The 20,127-nt window shown below is 41.9% G+C and overlaps 1 protein-coding gene across 1 annotated transcript in view; it reads left to right on the top strand.

The window, feature by feature from the left end:
- The window catches only part of pfdn1 (prefoldin subunit 1), a 121,504-nt gene that overhangs the window by 28,923 nt on the left and 72,454 nt on the right, over positions 1 to 20,127 (top strand). Inside the window, exon 3 of the mRNA XM_070877294.1 lies at positions 5,792 to 5,876. Within this exon, the coding sequence (XP_070733395.1) occupies positions 5,792 to 5,876 (85 nt within the window). The remainder of the gene's footprint in view (positions 1 to 5,791; positions 5,877 to 20,127) is intronic.

Genomic DNA, 20,127 nt, shown 5'->3' with positions numbered 1-20,127 from the left:
GTGACGCTAAGCCATACAGACCAGGAAGATTCTAGGTTCAATCACTGAGCTGAATTAGCAGATCTAGGCTGGTTGGTCTTGGTGTCCCCGAGTTAGGGTGGGGAAAACTCCACTCTTGGGGCTCAATTTTCCCCAGTATTTGCGCTGTTTTTTTTGAGAAGGTTGCTTTTTCTGGCCTAGCTTAAAAATCCCCAGTTTCCCCAATTAATTTGACTTAGTTACGTTTTTTTTTAGATACGTTTTTTTTCTCAAAAGGGTGCGTTACCAGCCACCTTCGCTAATTCTGCACATTTAGGCAACTTTGGCCAGCGAATAGTTACTCCATTTATACTTAGGCCAGTGTATGTGGCCTCTCGCGAAAACCCTTGCGGAGGGTTAAAGAAATCTGCGCAGGTAAGTGCAGAAGATGCCTGGACAGCAGCAGCAGGAAAGGTAAGAGAAAGGGGGAAGAGAGAGATGGAGAAGGAAGAGAGAGGTGGGGGGAGGGGGTTGGAGTGGAGGGGGGGGGGGCGACCACTCGGCCTGGCCGGGGGACTGGACCAGGAGGCCACTCGGCTAGGGGCGGGAGAACTCACTAGCAGGAGAACGCACCGGCAGGCAGGAGAACTCTCAGATAGCACCGGCAGGAGAACTCACAGAACGCACCAGCAGGCAGGAGAGCTTTCAGAACGCACCGGCAGGAGAGCGCACCGGCAAGCCCTTTGGCTAGGGCTAGGGGCGGGAGAATGCACTGGCCGGGGAATTGAACCGGTGGGGACCGAGAATGGGACTGGACCAGCGAGCCCTTCCGGCAGGGTTGGAGGTAAGTTGTTAATATGTGTTTTTCAATTCTTTTAATGTGTTGTGAGGTGGCTATATGCTTGTGTCCCTGGTTACTGTGGCAGCCCGATCTTTTTGGTGCAGATCAAGGCTCCACCCCCCTCGGGTTAGGCCACGTCAAAATGAAGAGATCCTAAGGGGAAACTCACAACACTTTTTTTTTTGGCGTTGTGGGCCACAAAAAATTGGACGTAACTCTTCAAGTATGCCAAAAAATGCTTTGGGGAAAATTGAGCTCTTGATCACTATCTTCTGACTTAAAGTAAAAAAAAATCACATGGGTTGGGGATACTCATTAGGACAGATTCAAGCTTAACTATAAATAAAAACAGAACATTTTCTATAAAATGCTGGAAATAATCAGCAGGTCAGGTAACATCTGTGGAAAGCGAAGCAAAGTTAACGTTTCAGGGTCATCGACCTGAAACGTTAACTCTGTTCCTCTCTTCGCAGATACTGCCTGACCGGCTGAGTATTTCCAGCATTTTCCGTTTTTATTTCAGATTTCCAGCATCTGCAGTATTTTACTTTTGTATTCAAGCTTGACTATGATGTCCCACATAGTCAAATAGATTGTTATTCACTGTATGCAACTGAAAAATTGTACTTGAGCAGTACTTGAGGGCTACTGGAATCCATCATGCCATACAATTGCCACTTCTTGAGAAAAACAGGGAAAAAACTAGGAGACAAAATTAGTACTTAAATATAAAGTCTGATCACCAAGAAATAAGATGGAATTTTGTAGTGTCCGATTATTAGTGTAATTAAACATAAAACATACAACTTCTTTGATAAAGTGTACCTATATACGGAGACGTGGCTCCAGGATGATCAGGGCTGGGAACTCAACATCCAGGGGTATTCAACATTCAGGAAGGATAGAATAAAAGGAAAAGGAGGTGGGGTAGCATTGCTGGTTAAAGAGGAGATTAATACAATAGTTAGGAATGACATTAGCTTGAATGATGTGGAATCTATATGGGTAGAGCTGCAGAACACTAAAGGGCAAAAAACGTTTGTGGGAGTTGTGTACAGACCTCCAAACAGCAGTAGTGATGTTGGGGAGGGCATCAAACAAGAAATTATGGGTGCATGCAATAAGGGTGCAGCAGTTATAATGGATGACTTTAATATGCACATAGATTGGGCTAACCAAACTGGAAGCAATACGGTGGAGGAGGATTTCCTGGAGTGCATAAGGGATGGTTTTCTAGACCAATATGTCGAGGAACCAACTAGGGGAGAGGCCATCTTAGACTGGGTGTTGTGTAATGAGAGAGGATTAATTAGCAATCTCGTTGTGCGAGGCCCCTTGGGGAAGAGTGACCATAATATGGTGGAATTCTGCATTAGGATGGAGAATGAAACAGTTAATTCAGAGACCATGGTCCAGAACTTAAAGAAGGGTAACTTTGAAGGTATGAGGCGTGAATTGGCTAGGATTGATTGGCGAATGATACTTGAGGGGTTGACTGTGGATGGGCAGTGGCAGAGATTTAGAGACCGCATGGATGAACTACAACAATTGTACATTCCTGTCTGGCATAAAAATAAAAAAGTGAAGGTGGGTCAACTGTGGCTATCAAGGGAAATCAGGGATAGTTTTAAAGCCAAGGAAGTGGCATACAAATTGGCCAGAAATAGCAGAGAACCCGGAGACTGGGAGAAATTTAGAACTCAGCAGAGGAGGACAAAGGGTTTGATTACAGCAGGGAAAATGGAGTACGAGAAGAAGCTTGCAGGGAACATTAAGACGGATTGCAAAAGTTTCTATAGATATGTAAAGAGAAAAAGGTTAGTAAAGACAAATGTAGGTCCCCTGCAGTCAGAATCAGGGGAAGTCATAACGGGGAACAAAGAAATGGCGGACCAATTGAACAAGTACTTTGGTTCGGTATTCACTAAGGAGGACACTAACAACATTCCGGATATAAGAAGGGTCAGAGGGTCTAGTAAGGAGGAGGAACTGAGGGAAATCCTTATTAGTTGGGAAATTGTGTTGGGGAAATTGATGGGATTGAAGGCCGATAAATCTCCAGGGCCTGATGGACTGCATCCCAGAGTACTTAAGGAGGTGGCCTTGGAAATAGCGGATGCATTGACAGTCATTTTCCAACATTCCATTGACTCTGGATCAGTTCCTATGGAGTGGAGGGTAGCCAATGTAACCCCACTTTTTAAAAAAGGAGGGAGAGAGAAAACATGGAATTATAGACCAGTCAGCCTGACATCGGTAGTGGGTAAGATGATAGAATCAATTATTAAGGATGTCATAGCAGCGCATTTGGAAAGAGGTGACATGATAGGTCCAAGTCAGCATGGATTTGTGAAAGGGAAATCATGCTTGACAAATCTTCTGGAATTTTTTGAGGATGTTTCCAGTAGAGTGGACAAGGGAAGAACCATTTGATGTGGTATATTTGGACTTTCAGAAGGCTTTCGATATGGTTCCACACAAGAGATTAATGTGCAAAGTTAAAGCACATGGGATTGGGGGTAGTGTGCTGACATGGATTGAGAAATGGTTGTCCGACAGGAAGCAAAGAGTAGGAGTAAATGGGTACTTTTCAGAATGGCAGTTGGTAAGTAGTGGGGTACCGCAAAGTTCTGTGCTGGGGCCCCAGCTGTTTACACTGTATATTAATGATTTAGACGAGGGGATTAAATGTAGTATCTCCAAATTTGTTGAATGACACTAAGTTGGGTGGCAGTGTGAGCTGCGAGGAGGATGCTATGAGGCTGCAGAGCGACTTGGATAGGTTAGGTGAGTGGGAAAATGCATGGCAGATGAAGTATAATGTGGATAAATGTGAGGTTGTCCACTTTGGTGGTAAAAACAGAGAGACAGACTATTATCTGAATGGTGACAGGTTAGGAAAAGGGGAGGTGCAACGAGACCTGGGTGTCATGGTACATCAGTCATTGAAGGTTGGCATGCAGGTACAGCAGGTGGTTAAGAAAGCAAATGGCATGTTGGCCTTCATAGCGAGGGGATTTGAGTACAGGGGCAGGGAGGTGTTGCTACAGTTGTGCAGGGCCTTGGTGAGGCCACACCTGGAGTATTGTGTACAGTTTTGGTCTCCTAACCTGAGGAAGGACATTCTTGTTATTGAGGGAGTGCACCAGACTGATTCCCGGGATGGCGGGACTGACCTATCAAGAAAGACTAAATCAACTGGGCTTGTATTCACTGGAGTTCAGAAGAATGAGAGGGGACCTTATAGAAACGTTTAACATTCTGATGGGTTTAGACAGGTTAGATGCAGGAAGAATGTTCACAATGTTGGGGAAGTCCAGAACCAGGGGTCACAGTCTGAGGATAAGGGGTAAGCCATTTAGGACCGAGATGAGGAGAAACTTCTTCACCCAGAGAGTGGTGAACCTGTGGAATTCTCTACCACAGAAAGTTGTTGAGGCCAATTCACTAAATATATTCAAAAAGGAATTAGATGTAGTCCTTACTACTAGGGGGATCAAGGGGTATGGCAAGAAAGAATGGGGTACTGAAGTTGCATGTTTAGCCATGAACTCATTGAATGGCTGTGCAGGCTAGAAGGGCCGAATGGCCTACTCCACCTATTTTCTATGTTTCTATATAGTTAGTGATATGTTATTTTGTTTTGTCTTTTTTTTTGAGAATATTGTGTAGCATTTTAAAACATTTAGTTGAAATTCTATGCAGTGTAACTAATGCCCTTTTTCCCTTGAACCCAGAAGGTTGTGGGTTCAAGTCCTACTCCATGGACTTGAGCACAAATCTAGGCTGACACTCCAGTGCGGTGCTGAGGGAGTGCTGCACTGTCAGAGGTGCTGTCTTTCGGATGAGACGTTAAATCGAGGCACCGGTTGCTCTCTCGGGTGGACATAAAAGATCCCATGGCACTATTTTGAACAAGAGCAGGGGAGTTATCTCCGGTGTCCTGGCCAATATTTATCCCTCAATCAACATAACCAAAATAGATGATCTGGTCATCATCACATTGCTGTTTGTGAGAGCTTGATGTGTGAAAATTGGCTGATGTGTTTCCCACATTACAACAGTGACTACACTCCAAAAGTACTTCATTGGCTGTAAAGAGTTTTGGGATGTCTGGTGGTCGTGAAAGTTGCTATATAAATGCAAGTTCTTTGACAACTATTTGGCACAATAGTATAAATTTCTTTGCCTGTGAAGTGTCTAGGAATGCAGTTTGGAGTCTTGATTTATTAGTAATTGTTGTAATGAAAAAACTAAAGGTGGTAGGAACAATATGGAAATCTCAAAGTTTGATTTTCACCTTAAACTTATACATGTTTGCTATTTCAGCTGTAGATTTTTATATCCATGATGCTTTATAATAAGAGTTTTCAAGAATCCTTCATTTTGGATGAAGATGTGAAAAGAAAATCAAACTGTCAATGATTTTTGTTGTGAAATATTGGGGAAGGGATCTCTGGCATTATCGATTTGCTAAGGCATTCATTCTATACATACAAAATCATAGCAATGACTTGCGGTAATATGACGCGGTCCACAATATTAAACAGTTTATCCAGTTATGATCTTAATCCCAGACAGTACTTCCTATGTCCTGCAGGGTTTAATAAAAACTCTCAAAAAAATAAAAGATCAGGTGCCTTGTTAAACAGTAGCAGACCTATACGTGGTACATGCCACGTATTACTTCCCACTGTGTCTGTCTAAAACAATGTTGATCATTTTTGGTTCGTTGTGCTAGTTAGCCCTTTTATGCTGCTACAAATTAAATCCTTTCATATAATCATAAAAATATGATGCAATATAACAATTAGAGGAGGATATGCTTGAAAAAGTTGCATCTAACTTCTATGCTCTGATTTTGGAAGTTTCCCAAGTTTGCAAATCTTGGCGGGGATGGGGGAAGTTTTATGGTTAACTGATACTCAGCTTGGGCTTTTAAATCTATCCTTGTTACAAATTAAAAAATCATGTTTTTTAAATTTTTTTCAGGTTTATTCTTCAACCAAAAGTAGTCATTCACAATCAGCTCCTCGAAAAACAGAAAATAGCAGAAGAGAAGATCAAGGAGCTTGAGGTGAGTCCTGATCAACCATGCTTTCAGTATAGAACTTAAGTGTAGAATGCTGGAACAGCACTTTTAAAACAAGTGAATTGCATATCTTATAATGGCTGTGCTTCTTACCCCTGCAAGGCTACCTCTGTACATCTCAAGGCTGCATCCTCAACTAAATGCAGCTCTTCTTGGTGGAATCATTCATAGGCATAAGGTCAGCTTTCATATGCTGAAGACTACCTCTTTGCTACCAATCTTAATTTCTGGACCACCGCGATATTGCTCATATGCTTAGCTGACATCGTTGTGAACGAACAAGACTTCCTTCAGCTCAACAACCATAAAACCCACTAAAATTTCCACACCTTAGGTTGCCCTCCCCGATTCCATCCCTTTTCCTGCTGCTTGCACAGACTGAACCTAAAAATGGGCAACCTCGGTGTCCTGCTTGACCGAATTTCAGTTCAAATCCCACATCTTGGCCATCAACAAGACAGTTTCTTTCTAACTTTGCAATTTTGTCCAACTCTTGTCTTGCATCATCTCCACTGTCACAGAAGTCCTTATCTATGTATTTTTTGCCTTTAGACTTGATTAATCCAACAGCTTCCTTGATGGCCTTCTGAGTTCTGTCCAAATTGCAGTTTTTCCAGAACTCCATTATCTGCATCCTATCCTCTATCTTGCTTCCCTATCACCCCTGGCCTCAGCAAACTTCATTGACTGTTTATCCACCAATGCATTGATTTCAAGATCCTTGTCCTTATTAACAAGTTCATTTCCCCCCGCCCCCCACCACAGCAACCTTCTCCAGCTCTTGTGTTACAGCATAAACCTTCCACTCTTACAACTTTGCTCACCTTTGCATCCCCCCTTTCTTCACTCCTTTTAGCTGCTGAGCGTTCAGATGCCACAATCAGGAATGTTTTCACTGTAACCCTCTGCCTTGCTAAGCCTCATCTGGCCTTCAAAAATCGTCTCAAAACTGATCACCACTCCATTTCCCAGCACTGCTCGATGTCAGTTATTTTGCCTCTGTGCCTTGGGAAGTTTTTTTTAATGTTCAAAGCGATATTGTTACTTCATGGTTATTACCCTTGGTGTTTCCAGAACCAAAATAGCAAAATAAACAGTAAGCTTAAATATATGCAAGTACAATAAATTTGTAATTGCCAGCCAAAAACAGTCTTCTGTTAAAGCTAATTACTGACATTAGGTTATGCTGGATATGATTTATTGAGTGACCAAATAACACAGGGTTTAAAATGGAGACAAAGGAAGCATATTTGGGTTTTCAGAAAGGTTTCACAATATTCTATTAGTGATAATTAGCTAAGCTACGGAATCACCAAATAGGGGTAAAATATGTTTTTTGATGGATAATTGGATTAACAGTGTCGGCTGTGGTTCAGTGGGCAGCACACTCGCCTCTGAGTCAGAAGGTTGTGGGTTCAAGTTCCACTCTAGGGACTTGAGCATATAAATCTAGGCTGACAGTCCAATACAGTACTGAGGGAGTGATACACTGTCGGTGTTGCAGTCTTTCGGATGAGATGTTAAACCGAGCCCCCGTCTGCGTGCTCAGGTGGATGTAAAAAGTCCCGTGGCACTATTTAGAAGAAAAGCAGGGGAGTTATCCTCAGTGTTCTGTCCAATATTTATCCCTCAATCAACATCACTAAAACAGATTATCTGGTGATTATCACATTGCTGTTTGTGGGAGCTTGTTGTGCGCAAATTGGCTACTGCGTTTCCCACATTACAACAGTGACTACACTCCAAAAGTACTTCATTGGCTATAAAACACTTTGAGACGTCCGATGGTCGTGAAAGGCACTATATAAATGCAAGTCTTTTTTTAAGTTTAGAAGACAGGACAGCCATAAATGAGTCATTTTCAGGCTGGAAAGTGGTAATAAGTGGGATGTGATTCCGGGGTGTGATTTTTGGATCCTTGAGATAGATGTAAATATATTTTGAAGACATCATAAGCAAAGTCTCCAGGTTTCCTGGTATCCGAACAGGAGGTTGAACAATTAATGAAGAACCATGAATCCACGTTCAGAAGGATTTAAATCCTATAGCTGACTGAGACAGCAGGTAGCAGATTCAGCTTCATGCAATATGGTGTGGGAGCAATGAATCAAGAGGGAGCTTGGAAGAGTCATACAGCATGCTGAACAGGAAAGATCACCATGAGTTATTGTGGATTAATTTATGAAACTGTCATTGTAGTGCTGTAGTGAAAAGTGCTTTATTAGAGGCAATGGGGGTGAAATTTCTCCTTTTTATTGCCCTGATAGCATCTCTGGGGAAATTGCCCTGGAAGTTTGGGGGGAGCTGTCCCAGCAGAACTAGTGATCCGAGCCTGCACACAAACAGTGCTGATGACAATGGCGTGAGCGGCGATGCCGCGCCAACCCCTTAACATCCCGCAGGGGAAATAGCCCCACGGGACGTGAGGGTGGCACGGGCGGATGTCAACGCCAGCTTTGATGGTCGCGAAGCTGGCGGACATATGCCACCGGGGCGCCCCTCCACCGCCGGGGCGCCCCTCGAAGGGGAGGCCTTTAGCACCCTGGGCCACCATCATGCAGCCCGGCACTCCGCTTTGGGTGCCAGGCTGCTGGCTTGGTCGATCGCCTCCCTGGTGGCCTGGTGACAGCCGCTCTCCCCTTTAATTGAAGGGGAGGTGTGTTGTAGCGTGTCAGCGCTACGTGGCGCATTCACGTAATGCTGGATTCTGTGCCATGTTGCTGCGCCAGGAGTGCCCCTCAAAGGAAGTGGAGTGCCGTTCTGCTTCCTTTAAGGTGCGCGTGGCCCAATTCATTGTCGGGGACGGGACTTCCAGGCCGGGCGCAAGAATTCCCAGCCCCGGAAGGTTATCACCCCCAATCGGGGCGGAGGGCAATTTCCAGCCTGTAGAGTACAAATCAAAAGCGGGTTCATTAATGTTGTATAAGTGGCATTGATCGGACAACATCTTTGAGTACTATGTGCACATCCAGTCATCTAATTTCTGTGGAAAATAAAATGTCAATGCAATCTAATTTAAATTTTTATGAAGGGCATAATAAAGTTGGTCTTGGCAAATTTTTCAGTACAGTGAAATATTCAAATACCAGGGAGACATGACAAATTAGGAATTAGATATGTAGAATAAATTACCATAGTAGGTAATTGAAGGGAATTCAGTTTTTCAGTTCTTGTGGAGCAATTCAATCTTAATTGCATGGCAACTCCACAGTGACTTGCTATTATAGTTTTTCCTTATAATATTAGTCATAGTATTTGCTGGAATAACTATTTGATGTTCTGGCACAATTAGCAGGCTACTGCCTCTATGTGGCTAGAGACCATGGGCTAGACTTTCCACTTTCAGGCTAAGGCCGAAAAAAATGGGCCTTGTTCCAGAGATGCGGGACCTATCGCCCGTGCTGATCGCCGGCTCAAGGCCCATTTTTTTTTTACGATTTTCCACTCGGCCTTAGCCCGGTGATGTCATTTCTTGGCGATCTCCTGATCGCCCAAAGAAAACGGAAGTGAATGGAAAAAAAAGCTTCCCTAGCAACGCATTACTGCGCATGTGCAGGTTGATTTTTTTTTCAGGTTGATGCTTCTTCCGCGTTTTGAGAGGTCAAGGGTCTTCGCACATGCTCGGAAGCTCTGGTGGGTCTGGGGGGGAGAGAGAGAGAGAGAGAGAGAGAGAGAGAGAGAGGAGAAAGGAAGCAGGTCAGAAAGTCTTATCCAAATTACAGATAAATTTAAAGAATGGAGGGAGGTGCAGGAAAGAGAAGGGCCAAACCCTTCAGTGAAGAGGCAAATGAGGCCCTCGTAAATGCTGTCAGCTCCAGGTGGGAGGATCTGACACTGGGTGGGCAGGGGAAACCTCCACCCTATGCATATCGCAGGAATTGGTCCGAAATAGCCGACGTAGTCACATCGGCCTCCAATGAAACGCGCACACCAGACCAGTCCCGCAAACAGTGGAACAGCCTACTGGCAGCTGCGAGAGTAGTTGAAATTTATATTTATGTATTATTTAATGATCTAAATAGTAACTAGAATCTGCAATGTTATTGGGTTACATTTAAACATAACTAAATTTTACGCAACCCAGCATAAAGTTAAATGTTCACTTGTTTACTTGTTATCATTACTTAACTGTTCTCTTTCCATTCTTTCTGAAATGGTCACTTGTTATGACTGAAATGGTCACTTGTTGTTATGACTGTAATGGTCACTTGTTATCATCGCTAATGGTCACTTGTTATCATCACTGAAATGGTCACTTGTTGTTATGACTGAAATGGTCACTTGTTATGACTGAAATGGTCACTTGTTATCATCACTGAAATGGTCACTTGTTGTCATGACTGAAAAATGGTCACTTGTTGTCATGACTGAAATGGTCACTTGTTGTTATGACTGAAATGGTCACTTGTTATCATAACTGAAATGGTCACTTGTTAGCGTGACTGAAATGGTCACTTGTTAGCGTGACTGAAATGGTCACTTGTTCTGTAAAATGTTAATTTCTTCTTGTAACGTTTTGGGGATTTTGAGGGAAGGGTAGGTTGGAGGGAGGGTGTTGTTCATTAGTTCTTTGTTAATTAAAAAAAAGATTTCTATAACTTTTGAACCTTCTCTCTTACATAAGTTTTACAACGTACAGTTCTTCATGCAGATTTGTTTATTCTGTTTCCCCATGGAATATCATTAAATAACTTCACTATGTAAAAGCTATGTAATAAATAATTCCATTATATGCATAAATAAGGTGATAATACCTATTTATATTCCCTGTCTCAAATTTCTGAGTACAATTTGCATCAATTTTACTCTCTAAATAACTCTGAACAATTTTCCACCCTTCCTCAGAGGCTAAAAATGGCGTCCATAGTGCCCATTTCCCTCTCTAAGGCCCTGAAAAAGGAACTATTTTTGTACATTCTTTTGGGCCTTGCATTGGCCCAGCGAAGTGCATGCTAAGTGCTGAAACTTGGGATGGGCCTTGTGTGGGCGATCATCTCAGCGATCAAAGTGGAAACTTGGAGACCTATTTTTCCAGCGATATTTTGGGCCTAGTTTCCACTTTTTGCTCAAAATGGGTGCTAGAGGTCCATTTTGGGCCTTAGATGGCCGATGTGAAGTGGAAAGTCTAGCCCCTAGACTCTCTCAGATTGGTGAAGAGTTGGTGGCATGCCATTGACCTTTATTATTTAGGAAAGATGATGGCGATGACTGTCACTGGCAAAATTGAACTCATTAAATGTTTTCTTGCATCATTTGCTTTGTGTTGGAGGAAATATATTCTGGAAATAACTAGTTATAAATGGTGCCATATAACTTTGTATCTGTGCTTGCATAAAAAGGATGTTTACCACACTGTGGTAGAAATGAAAGGATGTTACAAGTGGTTCTTAAAGTTCCTTTCTCTATGGCGCTCCCGATGGTCTACTGAGGTGATGTAGATGTGGGGCGGTACTGAGCTCACAGGGGAGAGAGAAGGAACCTCCAGTTATATAGCACGTTGTCATGTTCTCGGGATGTTCCAAAGTGCTTCACAACCAATGAATTACTTTTGAATTGCAGTCACTGTTACGTAGGTAAATACGACAGCCACTTTGCGCACGGCAAGATCCCAGAAACAATAAAGTAAATAAGTGATTAGTTAGTCTGCTTATGGTGTTGCTTAAGGGAGGAATGTTGTGCAGGACACTGGAACTTCATATCCTTCTTCAGAGAATGCCATGAAATAATTTATATCTACTGGAACCAGCAGAAGGAATAAAATATCTCATGGCACTATTCAAATTAAAGCTAGGGAGTTCTCCCGGAATCTTGGTCAATAATTATCCCTCCACCAACATCATTCATGTTCATTTTTCTTATCTGAATTTGGGACTAATTAATTAAAGAAAATAATGGGAAAACAGGAGATGTGTTGGTGTTGCAATATGTGGGAGCTTCTTGACGTTTTGGTCCAGGGCGACTACATCTGCGGTAAGTGTCTGCGGCCTGACGAACTTAGGCTCTGAGATGAGGAGCTGAAGTACGAGCTGCAGTCATTGCGAGACATGAGGGAGGGAGAAAATTACCTGGACCTTTTGCTCCAGGAGGCAGCCACACTCTCCAGATTAAATACTTCAGAATTTACACGTGGTCAGGGACATGAGGGTGTGACTGCGAGTGAAGCAGGTAAGGGGATCCAGGAGGTAGTATTGTAGGAGCCTCAGTCCCTGCACTTGTCCAATAGATTTGAGGTTCTTGCAATCCTTGTGGACAAGTGTGCAGACTGCAGGGTGGACGAGCAGACTGGCCAAGACACCATGGTGCAGAAAGCCATTCAAGTGCGGGGGGGGGGGGGGGGGAGGGGAAAGAGAGTAACGAGACAGGTAGTCGTAGTAGGGGACAGTATAGTTAGGGGGATAGATAGGGTTCTTTGCAGCCGAGAGCGTGGCTGTGTTACCTACCCAGTGCCAGGGTAGAGGACATCTCCTCTGGGCTGGAGAAGAACTTGGAGTGGGAAGGGGAGGATCCAGTTTTCATGGTACATGTAGGTACCAATGACATAGGTAGGACTAAGAAAGAGGTTCTGCTGAGAGAGTTTGAACAGCTAGGGACTAAATTGAAAAGCAGAACCACAAAGGTAATAATCTCTGCATTATTACCTGAGCCACGAGCAAATTCGCAAAGGTTTAATAGAATCAGAGAGATGAATGCGTGGCTAGAGTTTGGTGTGGGAGAAGTAGGTTTCGATACTCGGGAAAGAGAGAGAGGTTCCGTGGGGACGGACTACATCTGAACTATGCTGGGACCAGAGTTCTAGCGAACCGAATAATTAGGGAGGTAGACAGGGCTTTAAACTAAATAAGTGCGGGGGGGGGGGGAGGGGGGGTGGGGAAGGACAGTCGCAGTGGAGAGAAATCTAGAATGCTAAAGAGAAAAGAAAAGGAAGCAATGCAGGAAAGTGATTGTGGTAAGGATAACCAGATTATGTCAGGAAGGGACAGAGCATACAAACAAAAGAGTGCACTAACAAATAGAGTCCAGGTAAGAAAAAATAGCGATTAGACAAATAGGGCTATAGTACAAAATAACGTTAAGATGTCTAATAATGTTAAAAAGACAAATCTAAAACATTGTATCTGAATGCATGAAGTATCTGTCATAAGATAGACGAATTAACAGCACAAATAGATGTAAACGGATACGATATGGTTGCAGGTTGACCAGGGTTGGGAACTGAATATCCAAGGATATTCAGTATTTAGGAAGGACAGAAAAAAAGGAAAAGGGTGTGGCATTGTTAGTAAAGGATGAAATCGGAGCAATAGTGAGCAAGGATATTGGCTCAGAAAATCAAGATGTAGAATCAGTCTGAGTGGAGCTAAGGAGCACCAAGGGGCAGAAAACATTGGTGGAAGTTGTCTATAGGCCTCCAAACAGTAATGGTAATGTAGGGGGCGGCATCAAACAGGAAATTAGAGATGCAAGTAGCAAGGACACTACAGTAATCGTAGGTGACTTTAATCTACATATAGACTGGCCAAACCAAATTAGTAATAATACTGTGGAAGATGAATTCCTGGAGTGTGTACGAGATGGTTTTTTAGACCAGTATGTTGATGAGCCTACTAGGGAACAGGCTATTCTAGATTGGGTATTGTGTAATGAGAAGGTGTTAATTAACAGTCTTGTTGTGCAGGGTCCTTTTAGGGAATAGTGAGCATAACATGATTGAATTCTTTATTAAGATGGAAAGTGAAGTAGTCCAATCCGAAACTAGGGTCTTAAATCTAAACAAAGGAAACTACGAAGGTATGAGGAATGGATTGGCTATGATAGATTGGGAAGATTCATTAAAAGGCATGACGGTGGATAGGCAATGGCTAACATTTAAGGAACGAATGCATGATTTGCAACAGTTATACATTCACAAAAGGAATAGAGGCCCAACCATGGCGAACAAAAATAATTAAGGACAGTATTAGATTCAAAGAGGAGTTATGCAAAGTTGCCAGAAAAAGTAACAAGCCCTGAGGCTTGGGAGCAATTTAGAATTCAGCAAAAAAGGACCAAGAGATTGATTAAGAGGGGAAAAATAGAGTGTGAGAGTAAACTTGCAAGGAATATAAAAAACAACTGCAAAAGTTTCTACAAGTATGTAAAAAGCAAAAGATTAGTGAAGACAAATGTAGGTCCTTTACAGACAGAAACGGGATAATTTATAATGGGGAACAAGCAAATGGCAGAACAATTAAATAAATACTTTGGTTCTGTCTTCACGGAAGAGGACACAAATAACGTCCCAGAAATGCTAGGGAACCAAGGGTCTAGTGAGCAAGAGGAATTAAAGGAAATTATTATTCGTAAGAGAATAGTGCTGGAGAAACTAATGGGACTGAAGGCCGATAAATCCCCAGGGCCTGATGATCTGCATCCCAGAGTACTAAAAGAGGTAACCATGGAAATAGTGGATGTATTAGTTGTCATCTTCCAAAATTATATAGATTATGGAACAGTTCCTGCAGATCGGAGGGTGGCAAATGTAACCACTCTATTTAAAAAAAGTAGGGAGAGAGAAAACCGGGAACGACAGACCGGTTAGCCTAACATCAGTAGTGGGGAAAATGCTAGAGTCTATTATAAAGGATCTGATAATGGCACACTTAGATAATATCAATGGGATTAGACAAAGTCAACATGGATTTATGAAAGGAAAAACGTGTTTGACAAATCTACTGGAGGTTTTTGAGGATGTAACTGATAGAATAGATAAGGGAGAACCAGTGGATGTAGTGTATTTGGATTTTCAGAAGGCTTTTGATAAAGCCCCACATAAGAGGTTAGTGTGCAAAATTAAAGCACATAGGATTGGGGGTAAGGCATGGATTGCAAATTGGTTAACTGACAGGAAACAGAGAGTAGGAATAAACGGGTCTTTTTTGGGGTGGCGGGCAGCGACTAGTGGGGTCCAATAGGGATCAGTGCTTGGGCACCAGCTATTCACTATATATAAGATTTGGATGAGGGAACCAAATGTAATATTTCCAAGTTTGCTGACGACCCAAAACTACGTGGAATTGTGAGTTGTGAGGAGGATGCAAAGATGCTGCAAGGCGATTTAGATAGGTTGAGTGACTGGGCAAACACATGGCAGATGCAGTATAAACGTGGATAAATGTGAAGTTATCTACTTTGGTCGGAAAAACATGAAGACAAAGTATTATTTAAATGGTGATAGCTTGGGAAATGTCGGTGTACAAAGGAACCTGGGTGTCCTTGTACACCAGTCATTGAAAGCAAACATCCAGGTGTGCAGCAAGCAGTTAGGAAGGCAAATGATATATTGGCCTTCGTTGCAAGAGGATTTGGGTATAGGAGCAAGGATGTCTTACTACAGTTACAGGGCCTTGGTGAGACCGTACCTGGGGTATTGTGTGCAGTTTTGGTCTCCTTACCTAAGAAAGGATATACTTGCCATAGAGGGAGTGCAGCGAAGGTTCACCAGTGATTCCTGGGATGGCAGATCTATCGTATGAGGAGAGATTGGGTCGACTAGCCCCTGTATTCACTAGAGTTTAGAAGAATGAGAGGGGATCTCATTGAAACATATACAATTCTGACAGAGTTGGATAGACTGGATGCGGGGAGGATGTTTCCCCTGGCTGGGAAGTCTAGAACAAGAGGTCACAGCCTCAGGATACGGGGTAGGAAATTTAGGACCGAGATGAGGAGTGATTTTTTTACTCGGAGAGTGGTGAACCTGTGGAATTCTCTACCACAGAAGGCTGTGGAGGCGAAGTCACTGAATATATTTAAGAAGGAGATAGATAGATTTCTAGACACAAAAGGCATTAAGGGGTATGGAGAAAAAGTGGGAATATGGTATTGAATTGAATGGCGGTGTAGGCTCGAAGGGCTGAATGGCCTACTACTGCTCCTATTTTCTATGTTTCCTTTCAGTCTTTTTTCTTCCGTGTCAACATTTCGAGTTGTTTGATCTTTCCTCATAGCTCAGATACCTAATCCCTGGTGCCCGTTTCATTACCCATCTCTACATCCTCTCCAAAGACAGAATTTTCCCAGTGTAGTACAATGATGAGAATTTCACATAGAACTTCCAGGTACAGTGGAACTAGTGCCTTATTATACAAGCCTTTGTGACCTGTGTTTCCCTCTTGCTGTATACCCAAGATTTTGTTTCCCATCTATACTGCTGTTGGTTTTGACAAGCTGTCCATCAGTACCATTAAATCCCTCTCCTGTGTTATGCCCTACAGTCTAATACTGTCCATCTTACCCAGTGCTTCATACCTACTCTATTCTCATCATGTTTCATTTTCCCACATCAGCCACTTGTCAGCACAGCCCCCCAAACTATGTAGTTCGCTCTGCATGTGATCTGCTTGATTTTCAAACACGGCTTGCAAGTTGAGTGAAGTGTTGCAACCTAGTTAAATCTGTTGTTTACTCTTGATTCTGTTCAATTTGACTATTGATAAATTTGATTTGTAGTTGTAGCCTGAAATATACGGGTTGCTAGAATGCTATTTGTCGATTGGAGAGATCATGAGTGTAAAGTGGTAATCCGTAGTATTTCCAGTATGCCTCATTGGAAAAAGGTGACCATACGATCTCCTGCCTGAGATTATTTCATATTTAGGGGTATATGGAGTGTGAACTTGCCTGCAGAAATGGACCTTAAGAGATGTGGACCACCCCAATTCACAATAATTGTAGCACTGCCTCTGTTATTTTGCAAATTGTCTTCCACCATACTGATGAAGATTCATGCGCAACTCCTCTTTGCTTTCTCTATTCCTATTAATTGTTAAGTAGCAAAGTAGCCATTAACAACAAAAGCTACCTAACTGCCTGAAAATAATATTTCTGCATTATAATCACTCAAATTTTTATAACTAAATTCAAGTGCATTCGTTTGTAAATAGTCTAACTATACGTGTTCGTATGGCTTAACATTTTGGTATAATAAAGGGAATGTCATACATAATCCATTATATATTTTTCACATTTTATTATCGCATCAGAATCTCACAGCTGGACCTATTTTCTTTGTTTATTTGAAGAGAATGCTCATAAATGTAAATACTTTAAACACCAACACACAACAGTAGACTAAAATTTGTATTCCTTCCAGGCACACTCGAACAAATCCACAAAGTAGTGTTGTAAACTTTTAAAACCTTTTTAAAAATCACTTAACTTAATTAACTACCTAATTATTTTTCTGATAAAGTTGTAATGTATGGCCTAAAAAATATAGACAGGTCGGGTATAATATGTATTTTACTGTGATACTGATCAAAACTTGCATGCAAATGATCAGTTATGGGACACATCTATTCCAGCGAGGTTCATGACATCTCCTTTGTGTTGCAACAACTTAATTGCAGTGTGAATTTTATGAACATCATTTTGTGAATCATTCTTTATATTGAATAGTTTATTATATGGCTCTTTTTTGTATTCATTCAGAAAACAAACCTATTCCGAAACTTTTTCTGTGATGTTCAGTGGTGCGGTTTGTAATTTAAACATCCTTTCCGTAAATATGATCTGCAGTTTGAATACACCACATCATATGGTCGAATGATGTTTGCAGAAGCCAACATCCTGTCGGAGGAAATTCTGTTGTAATGACAGTAAGGCTTTTCAGGTTTGGGAATAGAACTGTACAGTTGAGTGTTTCTTTTTTTGTAATGTCATCCCAAGGGTTATAGTATCCTGAGATACTGATTATTTACCAGAAAGATATTCAAAATTGTAACTAGCTGTTCACATGAGATTAAAATTAAATACAGATTTGAGTTCCCCTTCTGCAGTTCAGAGGTTGCCTGGCTGGCTTAAATTGTAAGTAATACTGGATGTGGGTAGGTTTGTGGGTATGGGAAGCTGATCTAGAGTCGTGTAAAGATCTTGGCTGTGAACAAACTTCATATAAATTAATGAAGCAGTTTTAATGGTATTCCTCAAGACCAGATTGTTCCCATGCTCAACTTGTTAGCCTTCACCCTCCACAAATACAACTTATTCAGATGCCATGACTTGTGTCCCTGCCTGCATCATTCCCGTCCTCATGAAAGTCTTATTGGCTGCATGTGCTCCAGCAAATTCATTTTGAAGATGTTTGTTTGTTGATGCCATAAGTCTTTCCTTGACCTCATTCCATCATACCTCAGCAATCTCTTCCAATTATATGTCCCTCCACTCGGAAACTCCAACCTACATCCTTGCTAGCCACTTCCTCTGCTCTGCCATCATCATCCACTCCTCCAGCCACTATGCTTCCTCATTCTGGAGCTCTTTTTCCTTATTATCCTATAGTCTTGTCATCTTCCTATAAACTTTCCAAAGCTCCATAAAGACTCTTTGTCCTTTTTGTCCTCCAACCCCCTTTTCCTTTTCCTTTCTGCCTGGTGGCTATTCATTGTGTACCATCCTGAAAGACAGTCTGAGGAATGTCATAGAAATTATTGTATGTAATTTCAAGTTTCAGTATTGGCTCAGTAGTAGTAGTATTGTTTTGAGTCAGCAGATTGTGGGCTCAAGCCCCACTCCATGACATGAGATAGAACAAGATAGATCAGGTGGACATGACATTGGATGATGAGATAAGTACATTTAAAATAAAAAGAGGAGATATATTAAATAAACTAATCAAACTCAGAGGATAAAACCCCTTGTACAGATGGAATGCATCCATGCATTTTAAAAGAATCTAGGGAAGAGATAGTCGAGGCCTTACTACATATATTTAATAATCTGTTAGAATCATCAACATAGGCAGTCCCTCAAAATCGAGGAAGGTGTAGTGGCAGAGGACTGGCGGATAGCTAACATAATACCTATATTTAAGAAGGGAGATAGAACATGTTCAGGGAATTATAGACCAGTCAGCTTAACACTGGTGGTAGGAAAAATAATGGCATTCCCTACTAAAGGAGAAAATAGAAAAACATCTAGAAACCAAAAATATAATAATGAATAGCCAGCATGGATTTCAAAAGGGAAAGTCTTGCTTGACCAATCTCATTGAATTTTTTGAAGAGGTAACAGAGAGTAGACAATAGTAATACAGTAGATGTAATTTATCTGGATTTTCAAAAGGCCTTCGATAAGGTACCCCATAATAGGCAGAGAGTAGGGGTAAAAAGTATTTAATATTTAAATTTGCGGATGACACCAAATTGGGTGGAGGAGGGGGATAGTCAATACTGAGGAGGTCTGCAACAAATTACAGGAGGACATTAATAAACTTGCAGAATGGGAATATATTTGGCAGATGAAGTTCAACACCGATAAATGAGAGGTATTACATTTTGGTAGCAAGAATAGGGAGGTCACTTATTACTTGGAGGGTGCAAGTCTAGACAGGGTAAAGGAACAAAGGGATCTCGGAGTACAAATACACAAATCGCTAAAAGTTATGACACAGGTTACAAGGCCATAAAAAAACAAACCAAGCACTAGGGTTTATTTCGAGAGGTATAGAATTGAAAAGTAGGGAAGTTATGCTAAATCTATGTGGAACCTTAGTTCGATCGCACTTAAGAGTACTGCGTACAGTTCTGGTCGCCATATTACAAAAAGGATATAGAGACACTGGAGAAGGTGCAGAGAAGATTTACAAGGATGATACCAGAAATGCGAGGGTATACATATATGCGAGGTTGAACAGGTTGGGTCTGTTTTCTCTTGAAAAAAGGCGGCTGAGGGATGATGGGATGTTTAGTGAGGATTTTTCAGTCTGATTGGTTGAAGAGCCTCGCTGTTACTTGGCCTACTCACAGGTGCCACAGATCCCTTGTAGAGGGCACTGCACCGGATCAGACGCTGGATTAGGTCTTTAAAATTATGAACCGTTTTGATAGAGTGGATACAGAGAGTGTGTTTCCACTAGTAGGGAAGCGTATAACTAGAGGCCATCAATATAAAAAATTCAATAGGGAATTCAGAAGAAAATTCTTTACCCAAAGAGTGGTGAGAATGAGGAAGTCGCTACCACAGGGAATGGTTGAAGCGAATTGTATAGATGCATTTAAGGAGAGGCTAGACAAGCAGAAAAAGGGAGAAAGGAATAAAGGGTTATGCAGATAGATTTAGATGAGGAAAGACGGGAGGAGGCTCGAGTGGAGCATGAACATCGGCATGGGCTGGTTGGGCGAATGGCCTGTTTCTGTACCATATATCCTATGTAAGCACATGATCTAGGCTGGCACTTTGCAGTACCGGGGGAGTATTG

Source organism: Pristiophorus japonicus, chromosome 4 (assembly GCF_044704955.1).
Source record: "Pristiophorus japonicus isolate sPriJap1 chromosome 4, sPriJap1.hap1, whole genome shotgun sequence".
Lineage (NCBI taxonomy): Eukaryota > Metazoa > Chordata > Chondrichthyes > Pristiophoridae > Pristiophorus > Pristiophorus japonicus.
The sequence above is the reverse complement of the archived record's forward strand: the minus strand, read 5'-3'. Positions and strand labels throughout refer to the sequence as shown.